Source organism: Nelumbo lutea, chromosome 2 (genome assembly GCF_056320005.1).
Source record: "Nelumbo lutea isolate HS-2025 chromosome 2, American lotus-T2T, whole genome shotgun sequence".
Lineage (NCBI taxonomy): Eukaryota > Viridiplantae > Streptophyta > Magnoliopsida > Proteales > Nelumbonaceae > Nelumbo > Nelumbo lutea.
Genome location: NC_142685.1, coordinates 20,206,363 through 20,219,187, shown reverse-complemented (window position 1 = coordinate 20,219,187; position 12,825 = coordinate 20,206,363). Strand labels below are relative to the sequence as shown.

The following is a 12,825-nucleotide window of genomic DNA, read 5'->3' as shown; positions in this document are numbered from 1 at the left end:
ATACAAATACCTCCCCTGAAGTTTTTGACAATCAAAAAAACCTTTCCTGTAGTTTTGCTTTAGCAAAAACCTCTCCTGAACTTTTAAAGATCTCGACAAAAACCTCTCTTCCGTTAGTGATTCAGACAGAAAACTGATAAAATTGCTCCTGATTAATTGTTAGGGAATCAATAAAATATTTTGAAATGTTGGAATCAACTCAGCGGAAGAGAGTGGGGACAATGAGGATGGAGAAGAGAGAGAGAAGGGGAAGTAGGGGCAATTCTGACATTTTAAAATATTTTATTGACTCCCTGACAATTAATCAGGGGAATTTCATATTTTTATCAGTTTTTCGTCTGAATCACTGACGGAAGGTTTTTGTCAAGATCTTTAAAAATTCAGGGGAGGTTTTTACTAAAGTAAAACTACAGGGTTTTTGTATTTTAGCCTTTTATTTATTAGACTATTTATAATTATTTATACATTTAATATTTTACTAAGTGTATATTATATGTTGTATAATTATTATATAATATATTCAAGGGAAAATTTCTTAAACCTCCCATCTATTTTTATTTTGACCTTTTGTAAAAACCGTCTATCATGTTTCAAATAAATATGCAAACACACCCTTTCATTAGTTGTCTAGTTGAAAATTTGCTTATATAATTCTTTAATGTTTTCAAAACCCCGTTTTTACCAGTGAAAAATTGTATTGAGACTTATTAAATTACCCCCAAAAGGTGATTCATTAGGCTTCATTGTTCACTTAATCAATCGAATGAACAACTAAGGCCAGGTTGAGGTTGAATTTAAACCTGCGTCTTATTAATAGAAACACTATACTAGTACAATCTAAAGAGGATAGGATTGTTCATTGTTCATATTCATGATGAAGGGTTTTGCAAGATAGTTAATGGAAGGGGCGCTTTTGATTACTTATTTTAAACTAGAAAAAAAAAATGTTTTTTAGAAAATCCGATCTGCTACCCAGAAGAACTACCAACATGCTACTCACAACACACAATACAGCCACTGACCCTTATACGAACATCTTTCACCAAGGAAAGCAAGTACAATAGTGGTCTCCCATGTACAGCTATGCATGGCAAATCCAGACTCTAATCGCAAAGAGAAGTTTAATTATTTGCTAAAGCCAAAAAAGAGGTTTAACCTTTTAAGTAATTTTTCAGTTCCATATGCTGCATTTGGATGCGATCTAAATTTTACACCGGTTTGGTTTTATATGCCATTCGGAAAGATGGTGTAATTATTATCAACATAAGACTATAATCCGGTTCAAATTTGCATGCATTTGGATGGAGTACAGTTTTACATTGATAATAGATAATAGATGTAAAACTTCGTTACTTTTAAAGTTTTACATCGATAATCAATATAAAAACTACATCAGTTTTATCGATGTAAAACTTTATTCTTCCACCCATCACTATTTTCAAAAATGTAACGGCCATTTTCTGGTTCAGTGTAAAATGTCATCAGTGCTTTTTTATACTGATGACGTTTTACACTGATTCCAAACGCTGCCTTATATTTGGAGTTTATTACACCCAAAATCACAATTCCAGTTAGTGTAACAATTAGTGGTGTTCACAGTCCAATTTGGTGTGGTTTGAAAAGATCTTAGACAAGATAAGTAAATTATGATTTGAAAATTTTTTAAACCAAACCAAACTGTTTTGGTATGGAAACAAAATCAGACCAAACTGTTTTATTATTGTGTGGTGCAGTTCTTAATACAGTTTGAGGACTTTGGACCATTTTATTATTCAATTGTGCTTAACCTAATTAGAAAACCCAAATAGCATCTCTAAAAATTAAAATTTAAAACTTTTATTTTATTATTTTATATAAAACAAAAGAGTATTATATAATTATAATTTTATACATCCGACTTAAATATTATATATAATATTTATAAACTATATATTGTATATATAATTTTGGTTTACAATTTAGTTTGATTTATAAAATCTAATAAACCAAATCAAAACCATAAATTACAATTCAACAAAACATCAAAATGAGTCAAACCAGGTACAGATCAAATCAAACCACAAATTTAGTTTAATTTAGTTCGATTTTACGATTTGAACCTTCCAATCTAACACCCCTAATAACAACTGATCATAGGCATAGGCAAAGCCAAGGACTCCGGGAGCCTCAGCCTCCCTATGTCCCGGAATCTCACTATTATGGATCGTTGCCCTGACCCTGACGTGACTCCGTCTATGTTCATCTGTCCCTTACACACGAACAAAAAATAAAAATAAGGGGTTTTAATGATTCCGTCCACCTCTAGGTGAAATTAGGATTTCTTAGGGGTGGATTGAATTTTATCTAATTTACGGGCAGGATGTGATTTATAGAGAAGGCTAGTAATAGAATAAGAGGGAGAAAAAATTTTCTGAAAATCTCCAACTCCATCCATGCAACTGATGCTTCCTCGGCTCAGTTTTTAGCTGGATTTAGAGACATAAGATCAAATCCCGTTGGGGGGTATGGGTTTGGGGGACGGGGTACCCCATTGTGTAGCCCATGAACCAACACAAACAATGATAGCATGCATTGTCCATATTTGTATTAACTGAGCAAAAAACAAACTAAAATCTAGGCAGTGTAGGACAAAGCCCGAGCTTACTGCTTATACTTCAAGCCGGCTGGGCCCGGTCCGGGTTAGCATGACGCATCATAAGTCATATAACACGATAGCACCTATCATATGCCCAAGATCAAGTTCACAAACGCTTAAGAGCCGTTGATATGACGAATCAGATGGGATCAAGACACGCAGCCGAGCTAAAAAAACTACGTCGTTTTCACCTTTGACCGTATAAGAACTAAGAAGGGATCAAGAGTTCAAGACATGCGCACCCGGCACCCGAGCTAGAAATTAGAACTCTAGAGCCTTGCGGGGTTTGAGAGAGAGAGAGAGATTTCCGATTTCAACTGCCCGTCTGCCCCTAGATTCTCTGCCAATTTTCTTCTTTCAATTTTTAATAATCCTTTTGGAAATGTCAGGCACCCTTTCGATCTCTCCATGCATCCAATCTTCGCAGCTAAGAAAACCATATGAGTCCTCATCTGAGCATGTGAGGTTTCTTCATCATTTCTCAATCTCAGAAACCGAAATAGCTGCTTTTACTAAATTTTCTTTGGGTCTTCCCGATATGACCAACAAATTTGAAAGGAAGATTACAATGCCAACTGTCTGGACCGCGGAGGGTCCTTTGCAGGAGGACCTCGATGCACCCGTTTCAATCCAGCTCCAGCCCATCGTCAGCGAAGAGCAGTTTGACCAGATCATTGCCGAGGCGCAACAGCTCGAAGAATCGGTTATTATTGTCTGGTTCGTTTCATTTTCTAGCTGATTAAAACAACTTGGTGAGAGATATTTTTTTCTACCTGAAAAGTTTTGGGTTGATTGATACAAATTGCTGCTTATACTATAAACTTGAATGGTCAGTCCCACACATACATTTTTCTAGCTGAAGTGACTCTCATTTGTGATGTGACAATTACATATTGCTCACCAATTTGTACCCAAAATGTTAATTCGGCTTTTGGGTTGGCGAATGTGAAATTCGGTTTAGTTAATTTGATGTTTGAGGGGTTATCTTGAATGAGAATTTTGGCTTAAATTCTTAAGACTTTTTAGAAGAACTATGTACCCAAAAATAATAAAAAATAACTTCTTAGAAAATTAGTAGAAATTCAATAAGTGGACCACCTGAAATATTCTTACATATCTGACTACTGTGTTTAACTTCAAGCTCTTTGCTAGAAGTTGGACCTGAACATTGATATCTATACCCGATCATTGCACACGAGCAAGATTCTTTAGCACTATGCAAGGGCCGCCATACTTAGGAGTTGTGGTGTGTACCTAACTCCATGATTTTTTGAAAACAATAGTCAGGACCCAAATGCCTTCGTTGACTTATGTACGGTGAGAGTGGCTCATTGATGATGATTAAGGAGTTCAAAGGAATCTCGATGTACTCTATCTTGAGAGGTTGCTCTGGTGGATGGTTTTCTCCTGAAGGACTGGTTCTTCTTCAGCCACGGGAGGCGCTTGAGATGGGGAAAATAAAATATGACTTCCTTGGAAGAAGATAAGAGTATAGATTTGTATAAACTATAAAGTATAAACGAAGTACGAAACTGACTAGGACAAGTACACCAGCCCCATGTACACCAAGGAACTGTACAATGGGAATGTACAAAATTCTATATCATGTCCTCCCCGTTGTTTATACAGAAAGATTTCCTGTACCAAAATAAGAATTGTATGGTTTTCCCCTGAATAGTTTCCTTGTCACTATTTGTTTTGATTCTTGCTTATTATATAAAAAATCTGAGTGTTTCTTTTAGTCTGTGGTACAAAAAAACAGCAAAAGGGGCTATCTTCAAAGCGTTATCCCCTGCTTTGCCTTTGATCAAGCCTTTCAATTGCCAGCTTTGAAAGAAGGTTTCAACCAATTCTAGAGTACATCCTTCCACACCAAACAAACCTTCATCCAAGTCCATAGCCTCTCAGAAAATTGCAGTGAAAAACAGATGATTTACTGATTCTGTACAGGCATTCCATAACACAAATATCACTATTCAGCCCCACAACCCTCCTTTGCAATTTGTCCTTATTCAAGCATCTGTTGAGTATAGCTGTCCAAAATCCAAACAAGAAAAAGACACCTTTGAGGTACTGCCGAACACCAGATTTCTGAGGTTGAAAAGTTGCTAGGTGTTGTAGTAGAAAGATCTTACTAAGATACCAGATTTCTCCCACGCAACCTGGGGAAATATGGTGTGGGGACCGGGGAGTACTTTTACAGATCATGCTGGAAATATAGTATTTAAGTTTTTGAGGCCCCTGTTGAGTAGTTCCTTGAGGGCTGAGTTTCTTGCATTTCTTCAAGGATTTAAACTAGCACATGCTGCAATTTGGAGCTGCATTTTAGTTGGAAGATATTGCAAAGTAGCTATAATCCAGTTCTTTGTAGGGATTAAATGACCATGGTCACTAAGGTCTGTGACAAGTAAAGACATCGGCCTCTCAATTGAATTGTGCATTCAGGTGGATACCCGAATCATCAGAAATGAGTTGAAATGGGATCATCAGGCCTGGGAAGAAACATGTTATTCACTGTAATTCTATAGTGCTGGTTGTGACAGCTGCCACTGTTTGTTATGCTTTTCAACCTTCGATTCCAAGTAAATTTGAAACGTGTTTTATGACTATGTATCCTTATAATTAATAAAATCCATCTTATGTTACTGATCATAAAAAAGGCCTTTCTGTGTACTTGAACTTTAGAAAAGATTATTTGGCTTTATCTGAAAAGAGATCCCATGATTAATGTGCAATGTAGTCCCTAGTACATTATTTGATGATTTTTGAAATAATGCAGTTTTTTTCAAAGATCTAATTCAGTTGGCTTCTTAATAACATTATATGGACATGTAGGATGGCAAGCTGGTGCAGAAAATTTATATATTTGAAACCCAAGTTGGAAAAATTGGCAGCATATTACCATTCAAGGTTGGAGCTACTTTTCAGTTTCCTCTGTTAACCATTTAGTACCTTTTATTTATCAATAACAGTGAATTTTATTAACGGATTGAAAATTACAAAGCAAAGGAGCTAAACATTCTTAACTCCCGAATACATCCAATGTACACCCAAAATTAAAGCAATTACAACATAGCCCAAAAAATAGAGTTTCTATTCACCCCTCGCCTAGCTAGACCATCTGCCAATGAATTTGCACTTCTCTTTACCCATGTACACTGAATTTCAATGTCCTTAGTCGGCCACTTAAATTTCCTTTTTTCATTGTTGTAATTCCAGAGCCTAGAGTTGTCCTCTTTTAGCCAGTTCACCACAATTTTAGAGTCTCCTTCTATGATCAATTTATTAATATGCATGTCCTTGACCCTTTTTACCCCTTCAATAGCTACTAGTATCTCAGCCCTCAAGGAATCTCCCACCCCAATTGGACCAGAATACATAGCTAACATATTCCCTTGTTCATCTCTTATAACTCCCCCTATTCCAGAGGACCCTGGATTGCCCATTTTGTTGCCATCGAAATTCAGTTTAGTCAAACTGTGAGGTGGAGGGGTCTAGCAAGAACTTAAACCTTCTTAGCCAAAGTTGATTCTGCAATCTCCTTCCAATTTCTTAGCAACTCATCAACTGAGAAATCTGCAAACATGTCCAAAGTTTTCAACCAATATATCACCCTAATATGAATGACCTCCGATATTACTTCCAAGCTTCTCTCCTTATTTGAAAAAATCTGTGAATTTCTCTCTTCCCAAGCAATCCAACAAACTACAGCCCTAGCACATCTCCACATAATCTTAGCCCTTTTTGTTGGTCAGTTGGGCATGGAAGTGAATAAACTCTGCACATTCAATGGGGGAGTCCACCTGCACCCAAACAGAGAAGTGACCCATTCCCAAATGACTTTAGCAAACTGACAGGAAATTAATAAATGGTATCCAAACTCACCATCAGCTTTATAGAGAACACACCAGTGAGGAGACAAACAGCTATTGGGTCTTTTTCTTTGAAGTAAATCTTCTGTATTAACTCTTTCCAAAAAGGCCTCCCAACAAAAACTCTCAACCTTCGGAGGTATAGGTTGACACTATACCTCTTTAATAGGGAAGGACAGTCCAACAGAAGAAGGTTGTATTAGGGCTTTAAAGAATGAGGCACAAGTGAAGGAACCCGAGGGAATGAGTGTCCAAATTCTACTGTCCGCCTTTGTTGGCTCTAGGAAGACCCCTTGAAGGATGGATAATAAGATTGAAATATAGCCCAACTCTGTGTCCCTGATGTCTCTTCTCAAACCCAAGCTCTAGCCAAATCCAGAAGTTGAGTTAGAAGGTACAAGGAAGGAGGATACTGGTTCATTTTTAAGGGTAGAGATAGAAAAAAGAATTGGAAATTGGTCTTTTAAAGAGGAATCCCCAACCCAAACATGTTCCCAAAATTTAATGAGGTTTCTTGAGTGCAAGTCATACCTAATCCAGGAAGAGAACAAGGGAAAAATAACTTGAATAATAGCTTTCCAGGGAGATGCTCTTGTAGTCCTTGCTAGAATCCCAAAGTCCCATCAATTGCTTGCAATCCCATGAATACTATCCACTATCTTAACCCAAAGTTTTTCTTTCTCCAATGAGAATCTCCACAGCCATTTCCCTAGTAGTGCCAAGTTCCTATTCCTTATGTTCCCCATACCTAAACCTCCCTCCTTCTTGCTCCTACACACCACCTCCCACCTATAACTCTATCGTCCTTTTTCTCCTCCCCCAGCTCCCAGAGGAAGTCTCTCATTAGTTTTTCCAACCCGCTAGCCACCCTAACTAGAATCTTAAAGACTAATAAGAAATATATAGGAAGGTTAGCTAATGTAGACCTAATTAGAGTGATTCTCCCTCCAAGAGACAAGTAATTTTTCTTCCAAGTGTCAAGTCTCATTTCAAATCTCTTCACAACCGGAACCCAAAATTCACCTTTCTAAGATTATCTCCCAATGGCAAACCAAGGTAGTTTAAAGGCCAATTAGACACTGCACACTCCAAAGTGTCTGCACAGATACCTCCCCCTCCCCCAAATTAACCCCAACTATACAACTTTTCTCGAAATTCACTTTAAGATTTGACATTTGCTCAAAGAGTTATATGATGAGCTTCAAGTTTCTGATCTTATTAAGATCCCCTCCTTCACAAAAAAGTATTGTGTCATTTGCAAATTACAAATGTGTGAGTGATATGTTCTCCCTTCCAATTCTCCACCCTCTTATTAAATCCCTAGAATCTGCTCTGGAAATTAGTCTCCCCAACACTTCTACAACCAAAGTAAATAAAAAAGGGGAGAGAGGATCTCCTTGTCTAGTCCCTCTTAAAGTTGGAAAGAAATCCACCACTGTCCCATTCGCCAAGATGGAGTAATGGCAATTCCTAATGCAACCCATTGCCCACTTGCACTAATTTTCTCCAAACCCAAAATTGATCATCACCTCCAGTAGGAAAGACCAATCAACCAAGTCATAAGCCTTTTCCAAATCCAATTTGCAGACCACCCCTTTTTTCTTGGATCTCTTGAAATACTCCAAACTTTCATTTGCTACAAGTATCTGATCTGTTATCTACCTCCCCTTCACAAAAGCTCCTTGGTTATTTGCTATGATTGCTGGGATCACCTTTCTAATTCTAATTGACAGCACCTTAGTGATAATCTTATAAAGGTTGTTAACTAGGCAGATCAGCTTATAATCCCTCAGATGGTTTGCATTTCTTTTCTTGGGTACCAAGGCAATGAATGTGGAATTTAGCCTAGGGTTAATCACTCTAGTATGGAATTCATCAAATACCAACCAGCCTTAGGTCCTTTAATATCTCCCAACAATCCTAATAAAAAGCAATCGTAAAACCATCTGGGCCCAATGCCTTTGATCTATCCATAGAAAACACCGCCTCCTTTATCTCTTCCAAATCAAATTTCCTTTCTAGCCACTCCCTATCCTCTAGCTTCAATGTTGGCCATTCCGACCCCTCAAGCCACACCCTATTGTTTAGGGGTCTTCTAAATATAGACCTAAAATAATCCACAAAGGCCCCTGCAATCTCTCTTTGAATGGAAACTGTTGCCCCTTCAATCTCTAGAATTGAGATAAAATTTCTTCTCCTTCTTCCACTTGCCACAACATGAAAAAACTTGGTATTCCTATCCCCCTCTTTCAGCCATTTGCATATTGACTTTTGCCTCCAACTTATTTCCTCCTAAAGAAGATAGTCCTCTAATTGTCTACGCAGTTTCCATCTTTGTTTCTTATCCTCTTTTGTAAGGCATCCCCTCCCTTCTTTGCTATCCAGGATTTCAATTTGTGCAGTCATAGTTTGCTTCCTTTCCTCTAATATCCCGGACTCTAAGAGATTCCATTCCTTGATTCTAACTTTCAAATATTGGAGCTTTTTGTGAAACCGCATTCCACTCCATTCCACTGTTGGATTGTTTTCTAACCACCACTCTTTAACTTTCTAAATGATGCCCGGGTGTCTTAACGTGTTTTCGAATCTAAATGGTGCAGGTCCTGCATTTCTCACCTCCTCCTTATAAATTACAATAGGCCAATGGTCGGAGGTCACCCTTGGAAGTGCTCTAGAGGTTAAATTCCCCCAATGTTCTTCCCAATCATTTGAAAATAAGAATCTGTCCAACTTGGAGCAAATTGGATTCACCTAGATACTGGACCAAGTAAAACAGGTGTGTGACAATGGAATCTCTTTAAGTTCATAGGCATCCACAAATTGATTAAATTTCCTCATACTCGTAGTGGACCTCTGCCTAGGATTGTTTGTTTCTTCCAAGAATCTGATTACATTGAAGTCACCTTCTAAACACTATGGTCCTTCCCACAACCCCCTTATATCCACCAGTTCTTCCCTTAACTTCCTCTTTTCTCTATAATCATTTAACCCAAAAACATTGGTTAACACCCATTCAAATCCATCCTCCACTTGCCTAAACTTCAAGGAAATTGAAAATTGTCCTATCAACTCCTCCATACCTACAAGTACATCATTCTTCCACATTGTCACAACATCTCCTACGAATCCCAGAAAGGCAGGGCCGCCCAACTAATCCCCCTACCTCTCCATACACTCCTTACCCACTTGATGCCAAATTCTGCTCTTTTGGTCTCCTACAACATTACTACATCTGGATCTATTTTCTTAATGGCCTCTTTTATTACTACTCTCTTTTTTGCACTTCCCAATCCTCTAATATTCCAACTTATGATCCTCATTTATTTCTATTTTCCACCCCTTACACCTATTGCCCTCACTTAGTACCTTTCCTCCTTTCCCCTTTAACACCAAAACTTTTTTCTCCTTCCACATCTTTCATCAGTCTTTCAGCCTCACTCAATTTTCTCCTTTTTACCTTAACGTCTTCTCTCTTTTTTTTGTAGAAACACTTTGAGGTCATTTGGATCTTTCAATTTACACCCAACTTCTGCACAAAGGTTGCCACAGAATCATCACTAGTCAGCTCTCTTTTGTCCAACTTTCTATTCCTTTCTTCCTGGCTTGTTTCCCCACCTCTACCTCCTTCCTCCTCATTTCTTTCTATACTAACCCCCTCTGCCCCTTCCTTCTGTAAATTATTCTTCTCAACTTCAGTTAACAGGCTCTCAAGGATTTTCCAGGATTCTTTTAATTCTTTTTACTTCCTCCTCTCTTCCTACCTCCCTCTCCTGACCCTCCCTATCTCTACTTCTATCTCTTACCCCTTCCTCTCCTACACAGGCTGCAACCATTGGACTGGGATCGGTATCCCTGGCCCTTCCACTCTCAAGTAGTATTTTCTTCGCTTCGATATTCAATTCAGACTTTCACCTGAAAATCTTCGTCGCTTTGTCACTCCGTCTGGGAACTTTGGGTTAACCATCTAGTACTTAGACTTGCTAACGTGTACATAATCGGAACCTATCCTTCATCAAAACTTTAAATTGAAATCATTTTCATTTTATCATGAGACAACCTGCATATAAAACCAAGATGACTTGGTACCAAATTGGCTGTCACTGACTCACTGCAATATGAGTACAACTGGACCACCTGGTGGATCTCACAATGCTAAAAAATGACTTCAAAAGGTTGACCTCAATAGAACCCAATAATTTACCTGTTCTCATATAGTTCAGTAGTTCACATATGATTAGTGTCATTTTATTGGGTCAGTTTTGGCACAAAAGGTCCACCTCAATAGAACCCAATAAATTCCTGGAGCTCTCCTCTCACACACAGGCTACCTGTGAGGAATTGCCCTAACACCACTTTCTAGTGGGACATTGGTATACCATCATTGCAGTCTATTTGGCAGGCACTTAAAATCAGATTATTCTTTAATATGGATTGGTCATGATGTGATTGAGAATAGATCTATTCTATGTCATGATGCAGAATCCGGTTCTATTGTGTTGATGTCAACATCATCCCATACAGACTTGTGGCTCATGCAGGAATCACAGTAAGACTCTTTAAATGTGTGTCAAGTCTATATTTTCTGTTTCTGGTATGTGAACAAATAATACTATTGTGATCTCATATGCATTGCTTTTTATTTATGAATGATCAATTCAGTTTCCTTACAAGTTACAACCAACTACTTTTCTTTACATGACGGATCACCAGTTCCAAAAAAATGTAAAGAACTACTATTGTAAGATCCTGTAATGCATACTATCAGTCCAGTATTCATATATAAATGGTAATGGATTATAAGTAAATGTATATTTCCTTTCTCCAAAAGTCATAATGTAGTAGACTTGCAATAATGAATTAATCTCTCACAAATAGCAATGGAACACATACAGAATTGAGAAAAGAAGATAGATATAGGAGTCATTCCTATCTCGGTCAAAAAGAATTCTTGAGCAGTACACTCAAAGGCAAGAAGAACTAATGTAGCAAAGATAAGACATTGGAAAAATTAAGAAAATTTGTTGAGCATCATACTCAAACAGCATAAGCCAAAAGGTAAAAATCTCAATCTTACAATTCTCTTTTTCAATGATATTATAAGCCTTATATAGATATATTCCCCAATTTAAAGACTCCTAACACTCTTCACCTCATACCTATTAGATGCAATGACTTCAAAACCAAGTAAAGCTCCTAAAATTTGACCTATTACCTCTTTGACATGAATCAGGAATAAATGTTCCCTGTAGAGAAGCCTATAGGTTATATAGGTGCCATTATGTCTGGATATTACTCTTCATACTTTGTTACCAAACCAACGGGGAATTAACCAACTGACGGGTAGCCCAGTTGGTGCGCTTGATGAATTGCCCCAGCGGTGGTCCGGTTTCAAATCCCGCTATTATCATCTTTGTAAGAAAAGAATTGTGCGATTACTTGAGGCAGTTGTTGTGATGTTGTACTCTAAAATTAAAAGAGTAGAGACCCCTATACGGGTGTCGAGCAGTGATTAATACCAAAAAAACCAACGGAGAATTTTCCATAGGTATCATTTTTCCATCAATTAAAGATGGTAAGGTAACTTTTCCTGCTGCTCTAGCTTCATCCTTCTGAATCTGAATTTTATGAAGCATTCATTTATTGCAAACCTGTAGCATGTGAAAGTAGTAAACCCCTTTCGGCTCTTTCTTTTTCAACCAAATAAGAAAATCTTTTTTGTATTGTATTAATCTCTGCTGAAAATACAAGTATCTTTCAAGCATGCTCCATGTACAGCTAGCAACTAAGAAAATCTATTCAACGATTTTATCTCGAGTTCTGAAAAAATAATTATTTGTCACTTAGTCTAAAAATCGTATTTGACAATTTCTGTGCTGTTTCATGTTATCTCAAACTTGGGGACCTGGAAAACCTATCTAGAAAATGCCAACCATACAGGTACCATATGCATATATTTGTCACATTTGTTTGCTGGTTGTCTATGTCAATATTTTTCTTCTTAATGCTAATAGAGATGACTCGTAACAGTTGTGGAAGGATAGCAAGAAGCAAGCTGAGGTTTTTGGAGGCCACAAAGCACATTTGGTGGTTAACGATGTTCATGAAATAATTGAGAATGAGTTGGGCATAAATTTTGCTGTTTGATTCACTTTTTCATGTTTACACTATTATTTGTTTTGTACATTGAACTTGTGAATATCCATGTAAATCTGCTTCTCCTTACAAAGAGAATTTAAGAAACCAAACATGGAAGTAAAGCAATAAGCAAGATGAGGTTTTTGGAGGCCACAAAGCACATTTGATGGTTTGCGAGGTTCA

At 37.5% G+C, this 12,825-nt stretch overlaps 1 protein-coding gene across 1 annotated transcript; it reads left to right on the top strand.

Annotated features, from left to right (window-relative positions):
• The first annotated feature begins 2,864 nt into the window (after positions 1–2,864).
• LOC148869026 (thioredoxin-like 3-2, chloroplastic) lies at positions 2,865–12,799 on the top strand. Its single transcript, XM_088973249.1, has 5 exons — positions 2,865–3,352; positions 5,471–5,545; positions 10,987–11,053; positions 12,427–12,444; positions 12,535–12,799. Exons 1-5 carry the CDS (start codon positions 3,018–3,020, stop codon positions 12,649–12,651), a joined length of 612 nt encoding a protein of 203 aa, XP_088829375.1. The 5' UTR covers positions 2,865–3,017; the 3' UTR covers positions 12,652–12,799.
• Positions 12,800–12,825: the final 26 nt, after the last annotated feature.

What these genes read in the sequence shown, in the direction of transcription:
- LOC148869026 (XM_088973249.1), top strand. Translation starts at nt 3,018, where the DNA reads ATGTCAGGCACCCTTTCGATCTCTCCATGCATCCAATCTTCGCAGCTA. An exon ending in GAATCGGTTATTATTGTCTG is followed by an intron (nt 3,353 to 5,470) that starts GTTCGTTTCATT and finishes ATGGACATGTAG; the next exon opens with GATGGCAAGCTGGTGCAGAA. An exon ending in GCAGCATATTACCATTCAAG is followed by an intron (nt 5,546 to 10,986) that starts GTTGGAGCTACT and finishes GTCATGATGCAG; the next exon opens with AATCCGGTTCTATTGTGTTG.